Here is a 25,117-nt window from a genome sequence, read left to right on the forward strand (position 1 = left end):
AACCCCAACCCCAACCCCAACCCCCTTCCAAATATACTATGTTGATTGATGATTTTTTAAATATTTACGATTAACCTATTTTTAATTTTCATAAATTTTTAAATTCATTTTCAAAACCAATTAAAGAAATTAATTAATTTTTACAAATTTTATAAATAATTTGACTTAAATTTAAAAATAAACTTTTGAAATATTTTGCATTTAGAATAAGGATTTTTTTAAGAAAATAAAATTCAATTTTAATAATTCAAATAAAGTTTCTATAATTTTAAATTGAAAGTGTGATTTGTTTTATTAAAAAACATAATCAAATTAGATGTTCAATATTAAGGCTGATAAATTTTTTTAAAATAACGAAAATTTGTTAATTATAGTTAAGGAAATTTTAATTATAAAATAAAAAAAATTAATTAAATTGTTATTAGTAAATTTCTTTAAATTAAAAAATACTTACATAAAATACTTTAAAATTTAAAAAAAAGAATATAAAATAATTGTTGCGAAGGAAATTGTTTGTTCTTAAAAACACATTATAGTTATGATAAATGAATATGATTAAAAATAAGAATATTTGAACATAATGACGTCATGAATTTATATTATCTTGATAAAAGTAAATTTTTTTAATAAAGACTTTTTCAAATAGTGGGTAATAGTTCTTACATACATCAATTTTATTTAAACATAAGCTAATATTTTTTGTATTAAAGAAATTGCATTTTTTATTGTAAATAACACTTGATTTCTAAGTAAATAATGGTAAAAAAATAAAAGCAAATACATTTAATTTGTATTTTTTTATTTCTATGAACTCTATTAGTAATTAATTATAAATTATGTTATTTTGTTAATTAAAATAACAATAATATAAATAAGATAAATTAGTATAGCAGGAATATAAATAAGATAAATTAATATAGCAGGAATATAAATAAGATAAATTAAAAAAGTTTTTATCGAACCAATAAAAAAGGGATTATGCGTATAATAATTCAGCTAATTTTTTCTGTAATTATACCTATATCAGCAGGAGTTATAATAGTTTTCTACATTTACTACAAAAGTGTGTATTCCAGCCTTTAAGATTGGTATTTATTTTAAGTATTTTGCTCCTTTTTAATGCAATTATTCTTTATCTTGAAGGGAGGATCTTTCATCTCAATATCTCTAAAACAACTAGATGCAAATACTTCACAATTTAGTCTATGTAGATAAGTTTATAATCTAGTATCACCTATAAAAAGTAAATAATTCAAATACTCTTTTCATATTTATATATATATTTTACCAAACAGATTTCAAATGATTTGATAGTCTACTAAGGACTTTACAATAAATTTATAAACAAATAAGTTAAATGTAAAATAATATACTTGATCCAGCAATAATAAATAACTTTCAGTTTTAATTGAAAAAAATAGTGTAAAATGATGGTAGGTAGTATAAAAACTGTTCATACACTTATTTAGCTTATGGTAAATGCCCATAATATATTTATGATGCATTTGATAAAGGAATTTATTCAATCTAAGTGGAGCTATTTTTTCATAGAACTAATTTTACTTACAATAGTTTTCAGCCTTAGGGATAGTTTAGATTAAGATCTGTATAATAATTCAATTTTGTAGAAATTAACATTTATTAATTAATCTATTTTATATTAAAATTAGAATTGGAACTTTTACTTTTTTGCTAAATCTGCGATTTATTCAAGAAGAAATGACCTCATAAACATATCTCTAGTTTATAATACTTTTAATGACTCTCTATTAACTTCAGCTCCTGGACAGTAATTTTATTTAAAACTTTAACTCAAAAAAATGAATTTTTTATGCATAAATAGGTTAACTAATTTATCTTCCATTAATTACTTGGATTGCATGGGCAAGTAATATAAGGAACCATATGATCCAAGATGCCGTGGATGGTATTAAAATGCAATGTAATATCCAGGTATATATTTTCAAAGTAGAACTAACTATTTAATTTTTTAATTATTTCAAAAATATATAAAAGGAAACCAATTTTATAAGCCTTACTAAGATTTATTCACAAAAACAACTGTAATGACAGGTTCAGCGCGTATTGATGATCCATAAGGAAATAATTTAAGTGTTATTTCAGTTGACTTTCTAATTGGCAACCTTATCAACTAGTTGTTTGTTGAGTAAGATTAAAGCTCACTCAATAGCATCTTAGATACTCATTCTGTTTTATTTCATGAAGATCAAAATACAGTAAGATATAAATATATATTTATTTTTTTTAAATTTATTCTTAAATTTATTTTTTTAAATATTGTGAAGGTTTATTATCACAAAAATTGGAATGCTAATGAAAGGACAATAGTTCCATGGTAAGATTTAGAATTCAATAAGACATATGGTCCATATACAAATGATGAATACTATAATTTTGTAAGATAGGTTTAATCTTCGAAGGATTATTCTATTTAAGGTTAGTATTAGATAGATCATCTTCAGAATATTACTTAATTTTATCAGTTTTGGACTAAAAATAAGAAACCTTAGTAAATAAATTATCATTCTATATAAAAATATATTTTTTATTAAAAATTTAATTGTGAAATTTTTAGAATTTTTACGAGGGTTGATTTTATTTTCTTTTTTGTAATTTTTTAAATTTCATTCTTTTTTTTTTTAAATAAAATAATTTTTAAATTTATTAAAAAAATTTGAATCAACCACTCTTAAATAAAAAATAATAAAATATTTTTAATTAAAAAAATAATTATAGCATTAGTTTGACTTATCCAATAGAAATTACAAGTCCTTAAAATGTTTGGAATAAAACTATGATAAAAAAGTAAGTGTTAATGGTAGGTAAAGTAAGAGAAGATTCATCAGGGATATTTAAAGTTCTTAACTTAACTCATGATTCTAATTATGCTCTAATACTTAGTGTTTAAGTTGGCTTAATAGTTTTCATTATAATAATTTTAGTATTACATTATGCAGCAATACTTAAATATCAAGTTTTGGTACCCATAGAATAGCTTAAGATTTTTATTATATAAAATACTGATTAGTTTAAATACTAAAATGCATAATAGGTTAAAAAATATTAATAAAACGAAACAGAATAGATATTTTAGAAAATAAATAAAAAAGAATATAGTCAAAATGAGAAAATCGATAACTCAACAACAAAGTTTGATAAATCAACTCATAACGTTAACAATTAGAGTTTGGATTTTAAAATTATGCAAAATAGTAATTATTTATTAATTCGAGATGATATAAAATATGATTTAACACCTTCAGCAAGTTTAAATGCTTCATAGACTTCTAAAATTAATAACAATATTTAAAAACATTACTCTGCATTTAATAAACGATATAGTGTACAAAGCAAATTTCAAGTAAAGTATTTGGATGAATTAAGTTTTAATCAGAATAAAACAGAAAATGGAAATACAATTAAAAAAGATGAAAATAATTTTTAAGATTTTTTAAAATAAACTATAAAATCTGAAAATAAAGACTAATTACAATAAAAGAAACTAATTGATAACAGCACAAATTTTTCAAGATCAAGAATTTCGACTTTTGGTAAAAGTTCTGTTTTAGTTTAAAACTTTAATATATAATCAGATCTTGAACCTAAATTTTTGGAAATGCAAATTATTAAAGAAGCTTTTTACTAACTTTAATCAGTTATATCTTTCAAGCGAAGTGATTTATAATAATATTCGCAAATGACAAATATTGATGAAAGTATAGATGAAGGAAGATGTATTTTACATTATGCATTTGCTTATAAAATATTTAGATAGTTAAAAAATAATTTTGGAGTAGCTTTAAGCTCTCTTAATTTAGGATATTTTTGCTATAAAAAAAGTGATTTTACACAGGCAATTTCTTACTATGAATCAGCTATGATTCACTGTATAATATAGTTGGGTTTTTCAAATATTTAAGCTTTTATAGATTAATGGAAAAAAGGACTTATTTAGCTAAACACCAAATAAGCGTAAAATTAAATGATATCTATTATTTGTGTCAGTTTAATGTTGTAATCTGTATCTATAAAAGAAGTAATTCTAGATAGAAAAGACCTTTAAAAAAATAAAGAAATAGTATCAAACTTTTTAAAAAGTAAAGTAATGAAAAAAAGTTGGCTTGATTTAGCAAAGTTTTATGTTGAAATAGGTTCTGAATTAGTAAGTTAATTAAAAAAACTTAACTAAGAAATATTTACAGATCAAATTATGATGATAATTTAGACTAATTATGTTGAGATCTTAATAGAAGAAGAATCTCTTGAAGAAGCTGAAAAATTGCTTTAAAACTTATAGAAGAAAATGCATCATCATTAAATAGGAAAAAGAAAAAAAAATTAAGATTTGTATTTAAACTAATTTTTAGGAGCAATCTCAAAATCACCTTCTAACTAATATAACTAATAGGAAATCTAAAATTTTTCATTCAATTAAGAAGCAAATAATTAAGAAGATTTAGAAAATGATTTTGAAAAAATAAATTCAATTTTAGAAGGAAAATTAGAATTTCTGATAGGGTATGTATAGTAAAAGAAAAAAAACTACAAAAACGCCTGCCTACATTACTTAAAATGTCTAGAAGAATATTATTACTTAGAGGTTACAATATAGAAAAAGGTTATAGAAAATGCTTGTCTGATATTCTAAAAAAACAGTTTGTCTATCAAGAATTTGAAGAAAGAAATAATTATAATGAATTAAAAATAAATAAAAAAAGTTTATGACATTGCTATTATAGTTGAGGGAAAAGTGGGTGCATCTTTAGAATTCAAAAATAATATTTCCCCTTTTCTTTTAGAAATGTATTCAAAATTTATCAGAAACAAGGACAGAATAACTTTTATTGCCTACTAAAATAAAAATAAAAGTGTTATATAACCCCTTCTGCCTATTAACAAGTTTAAACAATGGAAATTTTGTATTGAAGAAATACCAAAATTCTCAAAATAATTAACATAAGATGACTACATAAATTTTGATTTATAATAAAGCAACATATCCATGTTGCCACTAGATTCAGCCAAAACACCATTAAAAAAAGTTAATTCATAAATTGGCTAATAAACATTCCTATAAAAAGAATAAAAATCAAACAAAAATAATCGAAGAATCTTGTACATAATTTTTACAAACTCTTAAAATAGTAAAGTAAACCCTTAACATTTATGTAGAGATTTAACTAGAAATCAAATTAAATTAAATTCTAAATATATCTATGTTTAGCTAATTAAAGATCAAATTTTAAAAGAAAATTAATAAATTTTTAAGGACATCTAATAAGATTAGCCCTTTTTGCATTTAACAGATGTTTAATAACTTCAATATTTCATTGATTTTCATAAAAGATCTGAAAATAGCTAATTTTATCTCACTAATCTTTTATTTTCTGAATCTAATCTATGAAAATCTCTAATAATTATATTTATTAAATTATTTTAATGTAATTCTTCTTATATTTGAAATAAATATCATATTTTAAATTTATTTATTTTTAGTATTTAAGAAAAATAAATTTTTAAAAAATATTATTTTAATGATAATTAGTTGGTATCAAAAATATTACATTACTTTATTTGTGTGCAATCTGGTTTTTTATATTTTTAAAATACTTAAATATTGTGTTAAAATTGAATATAGGTACAAATTATCAAAAGATAACAATTTATTTTAAAATGATGAAAAAATTTATTGAAATTGATTGTTTTTTCAGTATTATAATTATCGAAATATATTATAAAAATTACAATAAAAACTTTGTATTCTAGTTTTTTCTTTGTAATAAAAAATTAAACATTCATAAAATCCATCATAATTGTCTTAACCAAAGAAAATTTTCTGAGAAACAAAACAATTAAATTTATATACTTATAAAAATCTAAATAAGAATAATATCAAATTTTATAATAAATGCGTATGCTAACATAACTGATACTATCAGTAATCTTACCATTATCTATTGGTGTTTCATTAGTATTCATTCTTTACTATAGAAGTATTTATGATAGTCTTCAAGATTGGTATTTATTTGTACATTTTATAACATTTTGTTAATTTATAATCATAAAGGGAGGATTTATCAACTGCTTATCTAAAGGTTAATTAAATGCAAATACTTCACAATTTAGTCTATGTTGATAAGTTAGTTAGTTAAATTCACTTATAAAAGGTAAATATTTAATTACGAAGACTCACATATGACTAAATAGTTTGAAAATAAATAATAGATTTCTAATGACTTAATTGTATACTAAGGACTCTACTATAAATTTATAAACGAATAAATTAAGTGTAAACAATAAGATTAGAATCGATTCTATATTTTATTTTATTTTTTGAAAATCAGAACAAAGTATCTTTAGATAACATAAAAACTGCTCATATGCATACTTAAATTATGGTAAATGTCCACAATATATTTACGATGCCTTCACAACAGATGGTTAATATTCACTTAAAGTTGACCTTTTTTTCCATAGGACTAATTTTACATATGATAGTTTTGAGCCAGAGGGTTAAATTAGATTAAGAAAAGTAATAATTAATTATTAATTTCTACTTTGTAAAAGAAACAAAGCATTAACCATTTATTTCAATTTATTAGAATTGGGATTTTTATTTCTTTGCTAAATCAGCCATTTAAGCTAGGAAAAATGATCTAATTAATATATCTATAGTCTATAACTCATTTAATGATAGCCTTTTAACAATTACTCCAGGATAGTAATTCATTTTTCATTTATTAAAGCTAATTTTTTTTTTGAATAGGCTAACAAATTTGTCTTCAGTAAATTATCTAAGTTGTATGGGAAACCAATATAAGGAACCTTACGACCCTAGATGTAGAGAATGGTATTAAAATGCTTTACAGCATCCAGGTACTTTTTTAAAATATAATTTTTGCACTTTATTCTTATAATTAAATTTTAATCTCAACAGGAAATCAGTTTTTTAAGCCATACTAAGATTTTTTTACTCATACAACTATCATGACAGCTTCTGCTCGTATAGATGATCCTTTGGGAAATAACATAAGCATTATTTCTGTTGATTTTATAATTGCAAATCTCATAAATAATCTCTTTGCGCGGTAAGACCAAAGTTCTAACTTCGACACTCATTCTGTTTTATTTCATCAAGATTAAAATACAGTATAAAATTTATTCTTATTTTATGGTATTTATTTTATTCTATTAAAGGTTTACTACCATCCAAATTGGAATGCTAACGAAAGGACTATTGTTTCATGGTAAAATCTTGAATTTAATAATTCGGATTATGATCTGAATGAATATAGTAAATTTACCATGTTAGTTTAAAATTCAAAAGACTACTCTCTTACAGGTTAATATGATATAGAATCTTATGTAAATGTGACTTAATTTTTTCAATTTTGGACAAAGAATCAAATACCATAGTAAATAAATTATTTAAGATTTAATCTATTTCATTCAGCAATTTTGCCCTTTTTGAAGAAAGTCATTTTATCAAGCTTTTTTTACTAATAAATCAGTTACAATTATAAAAATAGAACATAAAAAATTATAAAATAAAATGTTTAAACAATAATTTGCATTAAAATTTATTTTAATAAGTATATAATAATACATATTAATTAAAAAATATAGCATGAGCTTGATTTATCCTTTGCAAATAGTATCTCCATAGAACGTTTGGAATTAAACAATGGTAAGTAAATAAGTATTAATGGTAGCAAAAGTAAGAGAGGATATATCAGGAATTTTCAAAATTATTAATTTAACTCATGACACTAATTATAAGGTTATCCTTTTTGTTGAAACTTCGATAGTTTTGGCTATTATTATAATTTTAACATTGCATTTCGCAGCAATCCTACAATACTAAGTTGAGATCCCTTTAGAAAAATTAACAGTCTTTATAAATTAGAATACAGATTAGTTCAGAGATCAAAACAATAGCAAAGAGAAATAATATTAAAAAATATATTAGACTGATATGTCAAATAAATCTTTAAATTATGATTTGAAAAAATAAATAAAATTAAGCAAACGGAAAAGCAACAACTAAGAGAATTTATCTCTTAAAATAGATAAATCTCCTAATATAAAGAATTAAATTAGTACAAATTTCTAATTATTAACAAACAAAACTTTTCAACTTAACAATGAGGAAGTAAGGTTTGATAATATACGCTAAAATAAATGTGATAATATTAAATTTAAGAATAAATAAGAAGAACTTTTCAAATAGGAGAGCTACTAAGAAAAATATAATTCAAGCTCTATGCAAAACAGAACTGAAAAAGATTAAAGTGTTTTTAGACTTGAAAATTTAAATGAAGAGAGATAAATTTCTTATTTTAATATAGAACAAAAAGCATAGATGGCAGAAACTAGTTAATATTTAAAGCTTAAAAATAAACTGTAATTTGAAAAACTAAATTAAATTTTAAATAATAATGATTAAAAAAATAATTACAAAATAAGCGATCAACCTTAAAAAGTTAATTTAGAGGAAGATTTAGATCCAATGTTTTTGGAAATGTAAATTATAAAAGACACATTTTATTAGCTTTAATCAGTTATATCATTTAAAAAGAATGACATACAATAATACTCTAAAATAAAAAATATGGAAGAAAACCAAGATGAAGGGAGATGTATCCTTCACTATGCATTTGCTTATAAGCTATTTAGATAATTAAAAAATAATTTTGGAGTAGCTTTAAGCTCTCTTAATTTAGGGTATTTCTGCTATAAAAAGAATGATTTTGTAGAGGCCCTTATTTATTATGAATCTGCTATGATTCATTGTATAATTGATATGGGCTTCTCAAGCATTCACGAGTTTATGAGCTAATGGAAACAAAGTTCTATCTAGTATTGTAAAAGTTAAGAAGCAATCAATTAAAAACTTACTATTATTTGCACCAGCTTGATTCTTTCATCACTTACAATAAAAGAAGTAATCCATAATAAAAATGATCTACTTGGAAATAAAAATGTATTCAAAATATTTTTTTCTAACTTTTAAGTGCAAAAAAATTAACTGAAATTAGCTCTATTTTACGCTTAAACTGTTTTGAATATTGCTTAATAACTTATTCTTTTAAATAAAACAATATTAAGTGATGAAATAATTATAATAATTGAAACCAACTACTTAGAAATCATTCATGATTTTGCTCCAGTTGAAGAAGTTGAAATGATGATATAAAATTTAGAATAAAAAATTGAGAAAAAAAAATATTTATAAGTTAAATTGCTAGATTCTTAATTAAATTAATTTTCTACATAAGCAGTATCACCTTTTAAGAAATTTAGTGATAAAAATTTAGATTAGAAAAATGTTACGCCTAAAAAAGAGTTATTAAGAGAATTTGAAAAAAATAATTTTGAAAAGCTTCTTTTGATATTGAGTGGAAAATTAAATTTTTTTAATGGAGTAATTGAACAAAAGAAAAAGAATTTTAAAAATGCTTGTGTTCATTATTTTAATTGCTTAAAACAAAATTATTATCTCGAAAAATACATCTAATAAAAAATAATTAACAATATAACTGACATATTTTTACAAAATAATTTATAAATGGAAAATATAATAGATTAAATTAATATGATAAATCAAAGATAAACAAAGAAGGTTTATGATTTAGCATTTATTTTTGAAGCTACTCTTGGAATATCCTACGAATTCAAATTTTTTATTTAAAAATTTCTTTTAAATATGTATCTTTAATTTATAACAAACTAAGACAGAATAACTTTTATTGCATTCTAAAATAAAAATAACAGTACAATTTAACCTCTTTTACCTATCAGTAAATTCAAATAATGGAAGTTCTGTATTGATGAGGTACCAAAAATTTCTAAATTATTAACAGAGGATCAATATATAAATTTCAATAATTAAAAATCTAAAGATTAACATGATCAGGATAAACAATTAATTAAAACTAAATTTTAATAAGATTGCAATAGCAAATAAATTAAATCATAGGTTTTTTTAAATTAAATTTAAAACTAATAAAATATGAGAAAAAATTTGTATTTCATATTCACAAATTCATCAACTCTTAATTTGAATTATGAGCAAAATATATTATAAATTATATAAAATATAGGAAAATCGACAAATTAATAATAATAAATAATACACCTGCAGCTTTCAAACGATTAAAGCTATAATATAGACTAGAAAACATATCTGGAAATTTAACAAGACTAACCATTTTTAATTTTAACAAAATTAGATCAGCTATAATATTTTATAGATTTACACTAGAGATCTGACAATAGTTAATATTATCTAACTAATCTTATACTTTCTTCATCTAATTTATGAAATGAATAAAATATACATTTAAAAAACAAAATAAAATTAAAATAATTATTTTATTTATTTATTTACTTTTCTACCAATAAATTGCTATTTGTATAATGTTTTCAAAATAAAACTAATTAACTCAAAAAAGGATAAATTAACTTTCATATTATAAAATCAGCATTACAAATTAATTTATTTGCAAAATACAATCATTTAAAGTTTTAAAATATTTTTTTGGTTAATATGAAGAAAAAAGCTAATTATTATTTAAGGAATTTTTATAATAATAAAATATTTTACATTTTAAATATTTAATAATTATAATTATGATTAAAACACTATGCTCTTTATTTCATATTTCCTTAATATTAATTAAAAACCAATTTATATAATTCTAAAATTTAAACTCAATCAATTAGCATGCAAGGAGGAAATAAATAAATAAATTAATTAATATGGCTATTTTAAAATTCTTATAAAATGAAAAATCTTTATTTGATTAAAAAAAATTTTAATAAGTTAAATCATTTTAATATTGCATTTATTTTATTTTAGTTTTAATATAATTGAAAAAGAAAAATGTCTAAGAAATTTCAGTCTATGTTTGAATAATCGATATAATTGAATATATATTTGTACTTAAATATATAAATTTTAAGTAAGTAATTGTAGTAAAAGTTTTTCAATTTAATTAGTAATATTTTAATAAAACAATAATTGTCAAGTTAAAAGTCAATATTAATTGTGATTAATTTAACTTAAAAAAATATTAAAAATATTGCTAAAAATAATAGGATTTATTAGTAAATGCTCATATAGTTAATATTCTCAGTAGGCTTTCCACTATCAATAGGTGTCTTAATGTTATTTTTAGTTTATTATAATAACATTTATGATAGTCTCAAAGATTGGTATTCATTAATTAATTTGACAATTAATAATAATTTGATTATGAATTATTAAATAGGGAAGATTTATCAATCGCTTATCTAAAGGTAAGCTAAATGTAACTGCTCCATAATTCAGTCTATGTTAATAAGCTTATTAGCTAGATTTATTTACAAAAGGTAAATTAACTTCTAAATCTTACTCTAAAAATAATTTAAAAACAATAGATATCCAACGATTTGATTGTACAATAAGGACTCTACTATAAATTTTTTAGTAAATAAGTGAAATGTAATTTTTTAAATAATACTTAAATAAATTTAAAGCATCTAATTCAATATATTAGAACCTAATGAAAACAGGTAATATAAGAATTGTTCATATCATAATTTAAGTTATGGTCTATGTCCTTCATATATTTATGATGCTCTCTCAGATTGTGAATATTCGTTTAAAGTAGAGTTATTTTTTCATAGAACTAATTTTACTTATGATAGTTTTCAAGCTGCAAATTAAATTGTGTTAAGATAAGTAAATAATTAATTTTTCATTTTGTTAGTATTAAACTATTATTTTATATGTATTTTTTATCAGAATTGGGATTTTTTATTCTTTGCTAAATCTGTTATTCACTCAAGAAGAAATGATCTTATCAACATTACTTTAGTTTATAATTCTTTTAATGATACCATGATGGCAATTGCTCCTGGAGTGTAATATTAATATTTTCGTTTTTAATTTATTGAAATATATTTTATGTAGAAAAACTAATTTATCTTCACTATAATATCTTGATTGTATGGGGTATAATTATACAGAACCTTATGATCCAAGATGCCGTCCATGGTATTAAAATTCTTTGCAGCATCCAGGTATTAAAATAGAAATTTTTTTAGGTATTTGAATTCTTTAAATATAAATATCAAAAGGAAATCAGTTTAATAAACCTTACAAAGACTTGTTCACTTATGAAACAGTAATGACAGCTTCAGCTCGTATAGATGATCCGTTTGGAAATAATATAAGCATTATCTCTATAGACTTTATTATATAGAATCTAATAGATAATTTGTTTACCTAAAAAGAAAAAGATGAAATTGATAATTTTGATACTCACTTTGTACTATTTCATGAAGACAAAAATACTGTAAGTTAAAATTTTATAAACGATTTATTTCTTATGAAACTTTAAATACTTTTAAACATATTGTATGCAGGTTTATTATCACAGATACTGGAATTTCAAGGATAGTACAATAGTTCCTTGGTAAGATTTAGAATTCAATAAGACTAATAGTAATTTTACTGATGATGAATATTATAATTTTGTGAGATTAATTTAAGATTCTAAGGACTATTCCATTACAGGCTAATATGATATAAAATATAAGCAAAATATTACTCCTTTTTATCAATTTTGGAGTAAAAATAAGAAACCATAGTAATTTATTTATTTTATTCAATAATTTAAAAATTTTATATCACAAACTAATAAATATCCTTTTCAAATATTAAAGATTTATATTGGTTATAAATAATGTAAATCCTCCTTAATTATCTCCAGCTATTAAAAATAATTTATGAATTTTTGTATTAATTTTATGGATTTATTTTTTAAAAAGTATTAATTTTAATTGGATATGTTTTTGGAGATTTCTAAGTACATATAAATATGAAAGAATTATCAATTTAAACAAAAAATTTTATAAAAACATAAATTTCCAAATTTTATTATCTAAATTAATATATTTTAATTAATTAAGCATTAGTCTAATATATCCAATAGAAATAGTATCTCCGTAGAATGTTTGGAATAAAACTATGGTGTAAAAATAAGTATTGATGATCGGTCTAGTGAGAGAGGATATTTCTGGGATTTTTAAAGTTTTGAATTTTACGCATAATTAAAATTACAAAATTATTTTTTTTATCTAAGTCTGTTTAGTAATTGGTATAGTTTTGATTTTAACCTTATAATTTAGAGCGTTTCTTTTACACTAAGTAGTGATTCCTTTAGAAAAATTAACTATTTTTGTATCATAAAATATGGATTAGTTTACTAAATAGAGCTTATTGCAAAAAGAAAATTTAAAAAATTTATAAAATTTAGCAACTTTAAAATCTTAAAATTTATGTTAATAAAAAAAATCAAACTTTAAGATCAAAGGAAATAATCCAACAAAAGAAAGTTTGGTTTATAGATCATAAAAATCTCCTCATATTTAATGTTAGTAAAGTTTCGATATAAAATTAATTTAAAGTAAATACCAAGATGAAACAATATTAGATTAAACATTTTCTAACTTATAAAATGAAAAGTAGTTTTCAAATACTCTTTTCTTGAATCAGTAATAATAATAAAAAGTTCACATTAATCATTTATAAGTATAGAAACAAAAGTAGGAATTCCATTTAGAAAATGTAAATATAAGCAGTTTGCAAAATAAAACTGAAAATGAAGAAGAAAATTGCAATGTTTAATACTCATTTCAAAATACTTAGTTAAATTTTAAAACATACATGGAAGTGCCAATTTAAAATAATACATCATAATGCAATAATGAGAAAATCAAATCACATAATGATATTCCTGTCTAAAATAACACATAATAAAGTAAAAGTGATAAGGTTAAAGCGCAAGTAGAGCCAACTATCTTAAATAATAAATATATAATTAATAGTGAGAAAAAATTATCTATTTCTAAACAATCTTCTCTATCATAACAATTATCTTAAAATGTTAACTTAGAGTAAGACCTAGATCCAATGTTTTTGGAAATGTAAATTATAAAAGATACATTTTATTAACTTTAATCAGTAATATCTTTTAAAAAAACTGATATCTAGTAGTAATAAATTATGAATAATAGAGATTCAACTGTAAATGAAGAGAGAGGTATAATTCATTATTCATTTGCTTACAAGTTATTTAGATAATTAAAAAATCATTTTGGAGTGTCTTTGAGTTCTCTTAATCTTGGATATTTTTACTATAAGAAGAAATAATATTAAGAAGCTCTTGCTTACTACGAATCTGCTATGATTTATTGCTTTATTGATATGGGTTTTGCAAATATTTAATAATTTATGGATTCATTGAAAAAGAGTCTTAATAACCTTGTAAAACCCTAAGAAGAGGAGAATTAGAAGATTATAATTGTCTGTATCAGTCTGATTCTACTCTCTCATACAATAAAAGAAGCAATTATAGATATAAATGATGTTATTTCAAGTGAATCTATGGCTTATAAGTTATTTTAAAAGATGCAAACACAAAAATGTTTATTAGATTAAGCTATTAAATACACTGAAATCGTTTTAGATTTAATTTAGTATTTAAAAAATAAAAAATTATTTATATTTAAAGATGAAATAATAATCATTATCTAAGCTAATTATTTGGAGATGAATATTCATAAATTACCAATTGAATAATTGGAAAAGCTTATTAATAATTTAGAAAAAAAATTGTCATCATATACAAATCATGAAAATGTATTATAATAAGATTTTTATAATAATTTATCAACAGTCAATCTTGAAATCTAGAAAAAGGAAACAAATTTTTTTTAATTTTTAAGGGAGCTTTAAAGAGAATCTAAAAAAAATAATTTTGAAAAGCTTCTTTTGATATTGAAAGGAAAAGTATAATTTTTTAAAGGAGTAATTGAATAAAAGAAAAAAAATTTTAAAAATGCTTGTATTCATTATTTTAATTGCTTAGAGTAAAATTACTATTTGGAATATTACATACAATAATAAATAATAAACAATATAAATGAGATACTATTATAAAATAACCTATCAATAGGAAATATGATGGATTAAATACATATTATAAATCAAAGATAAATATAAAAAGATTACGACTTAGCTTTTATATTTGAAGCTTCTGTTGGAAATTCTAGTGAATTCAAAACTATTATTTAACCATTTCTTTTAAATTTTTATTCTGAGTTTATTAGAAATTAAGACAGAGTAACATTTTCTGCTTTTCAAGATGCTAATAGAAGAACAATACAGCCACTTTTATTAATCAACAAATTTAAATAATGGAAATTTTGTGTTGATGAAATACCAAAAATTTCAAAATTATTGACTGGAGATAAATAGATAAATTTTTAAAAATAACTATCTCGCGAGTAAACTGATAAAAGTAAGTTGGAAGGATATAACAAAACTTAAGTAAGAAAAGAACTTTTTTAAAAAGAAAATAAAAATTAATCAAATTCTAGAAAAAATTTATATTTTATTTTCACTAAATCCTTGAGTGGCAATTTTAGTTCCTAAATAAATTTAAAAGAAATAATTGATTATTCATAGAGCTAAATAAATTAATAATAGATTATTCATATTTAATTTTTTAAGGATGATTCCAGAATAGACAAATAAATATTTATGAATATTTAACAAGATTTACCCTACATAAATTTAACAAGCATAGAATAACTTTAATATTTTATAAATTTCCACAAGAGATTTGATAATAGTTAACATTATCTGACTAATCTTATACTTTCTTTATCAAATTTATGACATTAAATAAAATAAAAACTAATTTATTCTTTTTAGTGAAATTTACCTCAAATACTATGATACTTATTCAAGCCAATCACTTATTTATAAATAAATTATCTTTATGAAATATATGATTTGTCCTTAATTTATCTAATATCGATCGAATATTCAGTTTACCTAATTTACTGTTTTTGAACCAAAAATTTATTCACTTTTTTTAATATATGACTTTTTGATTAAAGTATTTGACAAATTATATGATATATAATTGCTGTTGAAGTATTTATTTTTTTTGCAATTAGATTTAAAAATTTTCATTTTGATAAAAATTAATAAGCTGTGTTAATTAGCAGATATGTTATAAAAACAGCTAGGTTTTAGCTTTAAATTTCTCAAGAAATAGTGTTGGGTTCAATGCATATATATTAAAAAAAGTGATGTCTGTCCCAGTCAAAAAAGAAAAAATTATACTTCTAGTTTCTACGGTCTCAGTTTTACAGAAATTTTATGAAACTAAAATTAAATCACTGGTTAACATGCAAAGAGGAAATAAATAAATAAAAATGGTTACTTTAAAATTATTAAAAAATGAAAAATATTTATCTGATCAATAAAAATTTTAAAAAGTTAAATCATTTTAATATTGCATTTATTTTATTTTAGTTTTAATATAATTGAAAAAGAAAAATGTCTAAGAAATTTCTGTCTGTATTTGAATAATTAATATAATTGAATATATATTTGTATATTAAATGTGGAAATTTAAGTAAGTAATTGTAGTAAAAATTAATCAATTTAACAAGTAATATTTTAATAAAACAATAATTGTCAAGTTAAAAGTCTATATTAATTGTGATTAACTTAGCTTACAAAAATATTAAAAATATTGCTAAAAATAATAGGATTTAATAGTAAAGTAAATATGCTCATATAGTTTATTTTCTCAGTAGGCTTTCCACTATCAATAGGTGTCATAATGTTATTTTTTATTTATTATAAAAGCATTTATGGTAGTCTTAAAGATTGGTATTCATTAATTAATTTGACAATTAAAAATAATTTGATTATGAATTATTAAAAAGGGAAGATTTATCAATCGCTTATCTAAAGGTAAGCGAAATGTAATTGCTCCATAATTCAGTTTATGTTAATAAGCTTATAAGTTAGATTCATTTATAAAAGGTAAATTAATTTCTAAATTTTACTCTAAAAATAATTTTAAAATCATAGATTTCCAACGATTTGATTGTATAATAAGGACTCTATTATAAATTTTATAGTAAATAAGTGAAATGTAATTTTTGAATAAACTTAAATCAATTTTAAGTTATCTATTCAAATAAAAATTAGAACCTAATGATACTAGGCTATACAAGAATTGTTCATACCATAATTTAAATCATGGCTTATGTCCTTAATATATTTATGATGCTTTTTCAGATAATGAATATTCTTTCAAAGTAGAATTATTTTTTCATAGAACTAATTTTACATATGATAGTTTTCAAGCTGCAAATTAAATTGTATTAAGATAAGTAAATAATTAATTTTAATTTTGTTGGTATTAGTAAAACAAATGATTATTTTTTATGTAATTTTTATTAGAATTGGGATTTTTTATTCTTTGCTAAATCTGCAATTTACTCAAGAAGAAATGATTTTATCAACATTACATTAGTTTATAATTCTTTTAATGATAGCTTCATGGCAGTAACTCCTGGAAAGTAATGTTAATATTTTCATTATAAATTTATTGATATATTTTTTATGTAGAAATACAAATTTTTCTTCAAATTAATATCTTGATTGTATGGGACATAATTATACAGAACCTTATGATCCAAGATGCCGTCCATGGTATTAAAATTCTTTGCTACATCCAGGTATTAAAATATAATTTTTTTAGGTATATGAATTCTTTAAATATCAAAAGGAAATCAGTTTAATAAACCATACAAAGACTTGTTCTCTCATGCAACAATAATGACAGCTTCAGCTCGTATAGATGACCCTAATGGAAATAATATAAGCATTATCTCTATAGATTTTAATATATAGAATCTCATAGATAATTTGTTTACCTAAAAAGAAAAAGATGAAATTGATAATAATTTTGATACTCACTCTGTACTTTTTCATGAAGACAAAAATACTGTATGTTAAAATTTTAAAAATTAATTATTTCTTATCAAACTTAATGTACTTTTAAACATATCTGTATGTAGGTTTATTATCACAGATACTGGAATTTTAAGGAAAGGACAATAGTTCCATGGTAAGATTTAGAATTCAATAAGACTGATAGTAATTTTACTGATGATGAATATTATAATTTTGTGAGATTAATTTAAGATTCTAAGGACTATTCCCTTACAGGCCAATATGATATAAAATATAAGCAAAATATTACTCCTTTTTATCAATTTTGGAGTAAGAATAAGAAACCATAGTAATTTTTTTGATTTATTTTATTCAATAATTTAAAAAATTTTTATCACAAACAAAAAAATATCATTTTCAAATATAAAAGATTAATATTAATTTGAAATAATGTAAATCCTCTTTAATTATTTATCTCCATCTATTAAAAATTTTTCTTATGAATTTTTATATTGGTATTAATTTTTAAAAAAGTATTAATTTAAGTAGGATATATTTTTGGAGATTACTAAGTATATGTAAATGTCAAACAATTTTGAATTTTAACAAAAAATTTTTTAAACATAAACTAACAAATTTTCTTACATAGTTTTTAATTAAATTAAGGATCAGCCTAATATATCCAATAGAAATAGTATCACCATAGAATGTTTGGAATAAAACTATTGTATCCAAATAAGTATTGATGATCGGTCAAGTGAGAGAGGATATTTCTGGGATTTTTAAAGTTTTGAATTTTACAAATAATACAAATTACAAAATAATTTTTTTTATTTAAGCCTGTTTTGTAATTGGTATAGTTTTGATTTTAATCTTATAATTTAGAGCCTTTCTTTTACATTAAGTAGTGATTCCTTTAGAAAAATTAACTATTTTTGTATAATAAAATACGGATTAGTTTAGGAAATAGACTCTATAACAAAAATAAAATTTAAAGAATTTATAAACTTTAACAACTTTAAAATCTTAAAATTCATGCTAATAAAAATAAAAAAACTTTAAGATTAAGGTAAAAAATCCTACAAACGATAGTTTGGTTTATAGATCACAAAGATCTCCTCAGATTTAATGTTAGCAAAGTTTTGACTTAAAATTAATTTAAAGTAAATTCTAAGATGAAACAATATTAGATTAAACATTTTCTAACTTATAAAATGAATAGTTTTTAAATACTTTTTTCTTGAATTAGTAATAATAATAAAAAGTACACATTAACCACTTATAAGCATAGAAAAAAATGTAGGAATTTCATTTAGATAATTTAAATATAAGCAGTTTGCAAAATAAAACTGAAAACGAAGAAGAAAATGTTAATGTTTTACACTCATTTCAAAATACCTAGTTAAATTTCAAAACAAAAATGGAAGTACCAATTTAAAATAACACATAATAATGTAATAATGAGAAAACCAAAGCATATACTGAGATTCCTATCTAAAATAACACATAATAAAGTAAAAGTGATAAAGTTAAAACACAAATAGAACCAACTATCTATAATAATAAATAGCTAATTAATAGTGAAAAAAGCTTGTCTATTTCAAAACAATCTTTTCAATCATTACGATTATCTTTAAAGGTTAATTTAGAGTAAGACCTAGATCCAATGTTTTTGGAAATGTAAATTATAAAAGATACATTTTATTAACTTTAATCAGTAATTTCTTTTAAAAAAACTGACTTCTAGAAGTAATAAAATATGAATAATAGAGATTCAAGTGTAAATGAAGAAAGAGGTATCATTCATTATTCGTTTGCTTACAAGTTATTTAGATAATTAAAAAATCATTTTGGAGTGTCTTTGAGTTCTCTCAATCTTGGATATTTTTATTATAAAAAGAAATAATATTAAGAAGCTCTTTATTACTACGAATCTGCTATCATTTATTGTTTTATTGATATGGGTTTTGCTAATATTTAATAATTTATGGATTCATTGAAAAAGAGTCTTAACAATCTTGTAAAAAGCTAAGAAGAGGAGAAATAGAAGATTATAATTGTCTGTATCAGTCTGATTCTACTCTCTCATACAATAAAAGAAGCAATTATAGATAGAAATGATGTTATTTCAAGTGAAGTTATGGCTTATAAGTTATTTGAGAAGATGCAAACACAAAAATGTTTATTAGATTAAGCAATTAAATACACTGAAATAGTTTTAGATTTAATTTAGTACTTAAAAAATAAAAACTTAATTGAGTTTACAGATGACATTATAATAATTACCTAAGCTAATTATTTGGAGTTGAAGATCCATAAATCACCAATTGAATAATTGGAAAAGCTTGTTAATAATTTAGAATAAAAATTGTCATCATATACAAATCATGAAAATGTATTATAGTAAGATTTTTATTAAAATTTATCAACAGCCAATTTTGAGATTTAGTAAAAGGAAACAAACTTTTTTTTACTTTTAAGGGAGTATTAAAGAGAATCTTAATAAAATAATTTTGAAAAGCTACTTTTGATATAGAAAGGAAAAGTATAATTTTTTAAAGGAATAATTGAATAAAAGAAAAACAATTTAAAAAATGCTTGTATTCATTATTTTAATTGCTTAGAGTAAAATTACTATTTGGAATAATACATGCAATAATAAATAATAAACAATATAAATGAGATACTTTTATAAAATAACCTATCAATAGGAAAAATGAGAGATTAAATACATATTATAAATCAAAGATAAATATAAAAAGATTACGACTTAACTTTTATATTTGAAGCTTCTGTTGGAAATTCTAGTGAATTCAAAACTATTATTTAACCATTTCTTTTAAATTTGTATTTTGAGTTTATTAGAAATTAGGACAGAGTAACATTTATTGCTTTTCAAGATTCTAGTAGAAGAACAATATAGCCACTTTTATTAATCAGCAAATTTAAATAATGGAAATTTTGTGTTGATGAAATACCAAAAATTTCAAAATTATTGACTGGAGATAAATTGATAATTTTTTAAAAAGGTAAGTAAATAAATAGAATTTAAATTGAAGGATATAACAAAACTTAAGTAAGAAAAGTACCTTTTAAAAAATAAAATAAAAATAAAAAAAATTCTAGAAAAAATTTATATTTTGTTTTCACTAACTCCTTGAGTGGCAATTTTAGTTCCTAAATAAATTTAGAAGAAATACTTGATTATTCATAGAGCTAAATAAATTAATCATAAATTATTCATATTTAATTTTTTAAGGATGATTCCAGGATAGACAAATAAATATTTATGGATATTTAACAAGATTTACCCTACATAAATTTAACAAACATAGAGTAACTTTAATATTTTATAGACTTCCACAAGAGATCTGATAATAGTTAACACTATCTTACTAATCTTATACTTTCTTAATCAAACTTATGATATTAAATAAAATACAAACTAATTTATTCATTTTAGCTAAATTTACCTCAAAAACTATGATACTTATTCAAACCAATCACTTATTAAAAAATAAATTATCTTTATGAAATATATTATTTGTCCTTGATTTATTTAATATCGATCGAATATTCAGTTCACCTAATTTTCTGTTTTTGAATCAAAAATTTATTCACTTTTCTTTAATATATGACTTTTATATAAAAGTTTTTGACAAATTATATGATATATAATTGGCTTGATATTTGCTGCTGCAGTTACCCATATTATTCTTTTCGTCTAGGCATTAAAATCAATCCATCTAAATATTCAAGTCCTTCATCCTCTTCTTCTTCTGGCAATTGATAAAAAATTAAATAAAAAGTGTTTTAGAGATTTGGGAATAAGCTTAAATGGCATATGACCAAAAAAATAAATTTAAACAGTCAAATAAAAAATATTTTGTAATAATTTATGAAAAATAATACAAAAAATAAACTTTTTATAGGAAATGAAAAGATAGCCAAATCTAAAATATTGAGAAAAATAAGAATAGAAAATCTTTTTTTTAAAATTAATAATAATATTGTTTTAAGACTCATTTTATAAAGCTAGATTACCTAAATTTAAAAAAAAATGAATAAAACATAATTAATCTTGGATAATATTAGGTTTTTCATATTTTAATTTAAAATTTTAAGAATCAATTTACTCTACTCTTAAAAAAACCACTTATCCTTAATATAATAATTAAACAAATAACTTAACACTTTTATTTTTTTACAAAAAGAAAACTTTTTTTTATTTTAGGTTTTTAAAACTACTGGAAGGCTTTCTTTGTTATTTTTTTGATTGATTTTATTATTTTCATGGTATTTATTAATACAACAAGATAAAAAATAATCTAAGATGCAATAATCTAACCTGATAATTAAAATAATACAATTTATTACAAATAGCAAAGATAGACAGACATATAGATAGATCATTTCAAAACAAATCATCCTCTTTATAATTTTCATCTTCTTACTATTTAAACTTATAAAATAATGCATATTCATCTGCTTTTTTGACCATTTCTATTTCTCTTTCAAGTTAACTCTCACCTATAACCTATTTTTAAAAAAAAGAATATTTAACCATAAAAGATAAAATGCAAAAATATCAATTTCTAATCTGAATTAATTTTAACTTAAAATAATAAGTATTTTTTGTTTTATTTCCTCTTAATCTTTTTAATTGAATTAAAACAAGATTTTAAAACATCAAATTAAAAAAAATAAATATTTTCAAATGAAAAATAAAGTTAAAAAAATATTTGGTTACGGCTAATCCTTACAAATCAGCATTTTGTTGATAAATCGTTTTGTAATCTTTAACTAAATCTTATATACTTTCTAACCTCTCCTCATAATATTTTGAAGCTCTAAAAGATTGAAAGGGCTATTATAATGATTAAGCTACTTAAAAGGTACTATTCATAAAACTGATATTAGATTAATTTAAGCTAGCACTTTTAAATGGTGTATGTGATTTTTTCATTTGTAGTTAGGAGTTATTGTTTTTCATAATACTTTACACATTACTGTTGCTCTTTGTTTAAACATTTATATTGCTTATATTTTGAGATTAGCTCTTTGCTAGTTAGTGGCTCATATGATTTGGAGTATGCTGATTATAAGGTGATCCCTTTTAACTCTATTCTTAATAATTTTCAACTAAATTTTTTGTTCTATTTTCATTCTAAATGGGAACACTTGCTGTATCATTAATATTGCTTGTATTGTGGTTATCAGCTTCTATAATAGATTAATCTTCTATCATAGAGCCAAAATTCTATTATAAAATAGAACTATTCTGATTATTTAAATTATTGTTATGCAATGTTTCACTAATATTTTTTAATTAAAGTAATCTTTAATGAGTACTTTAAAAGGTATTACTGTTATTTAATATATTAGCGACAGGATCAGTTATTAATGGTTTCCTTGAAAACTGTAAAACCTTCCTCTCACCAGTTAGAGAAGAGCATTAAAATGCCTGAGGTAAATCCTGAGTGATAATGAGATCTGCAGGTTCTTATTTATCCAAATCATTATATAGATTCAACTTTCTAGATTGTCTTTTTCTTAAAGTCATTTCCCATAATTTAGATCCATACCTCTCTAAATCACTCTTACAAATACTAAAAACTTCAGTAGCTTCTCTCATATTTTTATAATAATCACTTCTAATCTATTTTTATAAAATAAAACACATAATTTAATTTATATCAGTTTTAATATATTTAATATTCTATTTTATTTATTAAAATTTATTTTAAAATTAATTAATTTAAAAATGTTAACATCTATCTTTCCATTTTAATAAAATTTGAATAAATTTGCTTGTAATTAGAAAGAAATGAATAAAAAATATTTACAAGCTACGAATATGAAAAGTCTCTGTTTAATTAATCTGAAGTTTTTTCTATGAATTTTTACCAAAATTGCTCATTATCTTCATGCTTTTACATAATACGAATATCTCTGGTTTGTTACATTTTTTAGTCTATTTATAATTATTATATATCTAATTCCTCTTGCTTTTAATTGAAGCTGATTCTTTACTTAATTACATCAATTTAGTCAAGCAGTTATCGTTTTGTCATTTTATTAGTTAGGTTTCTATTTTTAATTTTACTTTTGTTATCAGATTTCTATTTCGAAAGGGTAGAAAAGCTATTTTATTTTTTTATCTAGCTATTCTTCTTATTTCCACCTATTTCTTTTAATCTCTCTTGATCTAAAAATTACCCATCTTTTTTTTAAAACCAGTCTGGTTTTCCTACTAAGGATCTTGAAATGATATTTCCTATTTCATCATATCTAGGTCCCTTTTATTCTATGCTAAGAGTTTTAGTGTTGAATATATTTTACTTCGAATTATCAGGTGATGCTTACAATGTATTATTTTAAGAGTAGCTTTTTTTTATTTCTCTTTAACTTATCTGAGGAAGGGTATTTTCCTAGCATTTACTAGCTATGGATACTTTTTTTGATAAAGGCAGTGCAGCAGTAATGTCCTGACATTATATATTTTTCTAAGATAGTTAATCTTCATGAACATCTAATTATAGTATTAAATCTTCCTTTGGTTATTCATAAATTACTTTATCAGAGTTTCTTGGAGATGTCAAAGGAGATAAATGATGAGATGGTTTTTTCTAATGATTAGCATTATTAACTACTTATAACTATTGGTTATTTCCTTACTCATTATTATTGATCATATCATTAATAACTTCTTGATTGAGCTTCTTAGCAAGATAGAATTTCTTTTTTCTATTACTTTAATTGCCAAAATTCGTATTCTCTTCTACATTTTGTTATTAGCACTTCGAATTCTTAGATGATATTGATGGTAAATCTATTTGTTTGCTCAAAAAATTTATCTAAGTTCCTTGCTTATACTAGTCTTCGCTACCTCGATTAATTCTAGGAGAGAACTCTATTTGTTAAGTCCATACTGAATCTTGCTTTGGTCTTTATAAATAACTCATAGAAATTGTAAACTCAAGCAATTATATTATTTTTAAGTGTTTCTCTTAGTCCTCTATTTGTTAAACACTCTATTAATTTTTAGCATAATCAATCAAGCTTATAATAATTAACTATATTAAATAAAATAAATTGCTTTTAAATAATTTAGATAAATTATAAAAATAAATAAGTAGAATGTTACTTAAACTATTTTTATTATCGAAAGATAAGCAAATTTAATTAAGTCAATTTATTATTTTCATTTTTGGTGAAATAATATTGTTGTTTAATCTCAATTTGTAAAACATTCTGATGCATTAAAAAAACTATTTTTGAAAA

General features: G+C 21.3%; 7 protein-coding genes across 7 annotated transcripts; 5 read left to right on the forward strand and 2 right to left on the reverse strand. All coding sequences in view use genetic code 6, as the record gives it.

The window, feature by feature from the left end:
- Positions 1 to 992: 992 nt before the first annotated feature.
- TTHERM_000130069 (hypothetical protein) lies at positions 993 to 1,157 on the reverse strand (the record flags this gene model as incomplete). The annotated part of the gene is made up of 1 exon (XM_012797665.1): positions 993 to 1,157. One exon carries the CDS (start codon positions 1,155 to 1,157, stop codon positions 993 to 995), a length of 165 nt encoding a protein of 54 aa, XP_012653119.1.
- Positions 1,158 to 1,357: 200 nt separating this feature from the next.
- On the forward strand, positions 1,358 to 5,425 carry TTHERM_00130070 (tetratricopeptide repeat protein; the record flags this gene model as incomplete). Its single annotated transcript, XM_001016475.2, has 6 exons — positions 1,358 to 1,606; positions 1,671 to 1,789; positions 1,844 to 1,953; positions 2,017 to 2,237; positions 2,307 to 2,530; positions 2,758 to 5,425. 6 exons carry the CDS (start codon positions 1,358 to 1,360, stop codon positions 5,423 to 5,425), a joined length of 3,591 nt encoding a protein of 1,196 aa, XP_001016475.2.
- A 791-nt stretch (positions 5,426 to 6,216) lies between these two features.
- TTHERM_00130060 (transmembrane protein, putative) lies at positions 6,217 to 9,651 on the forward strand (the record flags this gene model as incomplete). The annotated part of the gene is made up of 7 exons (XM_001016474.2): positions 6,217 to 6,310; positions 6,366 to 6,553; positions 6,624 to 6,897; positions 6,959 to 7,170; positions 7,219 to 7,436; positions 7,648 to 9,445; positions 9,631 to 9,651. 7 exons carry the CDS (start codon positions 6,217 to 6,219, stop codon positions 9,649 to 9,651), a joined length of 2,805 nt encoding a protein of 934 aa, XP_001016474.2.
- Positions 9,652 to 10,927: 1,276 nt separating this feature from the next.
- TTHERM_00130040 (transmembrane protein, putative) lies at positions 10,928 to 14,832 on the forward strand (the record flags this gene model as incomplete). The annotated part of the gene is made up of 10 exons (XM_001016472.2): positions 10,928 to 11,238; positions 11,295 to 11,394; positions 11,443 to 11,506; positions 11,562 to 11,746; positions 11,810 to 11,928; positions 11,978 to 12,087; positions 12,145 to 12,362; positions 12,433 to 12,656; positions 12,979 to 14,710; positions 14,797 to 14,832. The coding sequence occupies 10 exons, from the start codon at positions 10,928 to 10,930 to the stop codon at positions 14,830 to 14,832; spliced, it is 3,099 nt and encodes a 1,032-aa protein (XP_001016472.2).
- Positions 14,833 to 16,485: 1,653 nt separating this feature from the next.
- TTHERM_00130030 (tetratricopeptide repeat protein) lies at positions 16,486 to 18,195 on the forward strand (the record flags this gene model as incomplete). Its single annotated transcript, XM_001016471.2, has 10 exons — positions 16,486 to 16,503; positions 16,636 to 16,649; positions 16,736 to 16,759; positions 16,816 to 16,915; positions 16,964 to 17,012; positions 17,084 to 17,268; positions 17,339 to 17,457; positions 17,507 to 17,616; positions 17,667 to 17,887; positions 17,959 to 18,195. 10 exons carry the CDS (start codon positions 16,486 to 16,488, stop codon positions 18,193 to 18,195), a joined length of 1,077 nt encoding a protein of 358 aa, XP_001016471.2.
- Positions 18,196 to 19,130: 935 nt separating this feature from the next.
- On the forward strand, positions 19,131 to 20,350 carry TTHERM_000130009 (hypothetical protein; the record flags this gene model as incomplete). The annotated part of the gene is made up of 4 exons (XM_012797666.1): positions 19,131 to 19,347; positions 19,473 to 19,513; positions 19,734 to 20,228; positions 20,315 to 20,350. 4 exons carry the CDS (start codon positions 19,131 to 19,133, stop codon positions 20,348 to 20,350), a joined length of 789 nt encoding a protein of 262 aa, XP_012653120.1.
- Positions 20,351 to 22,247: 1,897 nt separating this feature from the next.
- On the reverse strand, positions 22,248 to 24,906 carry TTHERM_00130010 (hypothetical protein; the record flags this gene model as incomplete). The annotated part of the gene is made up of 3 exons (XM_001016469.2): positions 23,680 to 24,906; positions 22,584 to 23,492; positions 22,248 to 22,370 (listed from the first exon to the last, which is right to left on the reverse strand). Exons 1-3 carry the CDS (start codon positions 24,796 to 24,798, stop codon positions 22,248 to 22,250), a joined length of 2,151 nt encoding a protein of 716 aa, XP_001016469.1. The 5' UTR covers positions 24,799 to 24,906.
- Positions 24,907 to 25,117: the final 211 nt, after the last annotated feature.

Source organism: Tetrahymena thermophila, assembly GCF_000189635.1.
Source record: "Tetrahymena thermophila SB210 genomic scaffold scf_8254645, whole genome shotgun sequence".
Lineage (NCBI taxonomy): Eukaryota > Ciliophora > Oligohymenophorea > Hymenostomatida > Tetrahymenidae > Tetrahymena > Tetrahymena thermophila.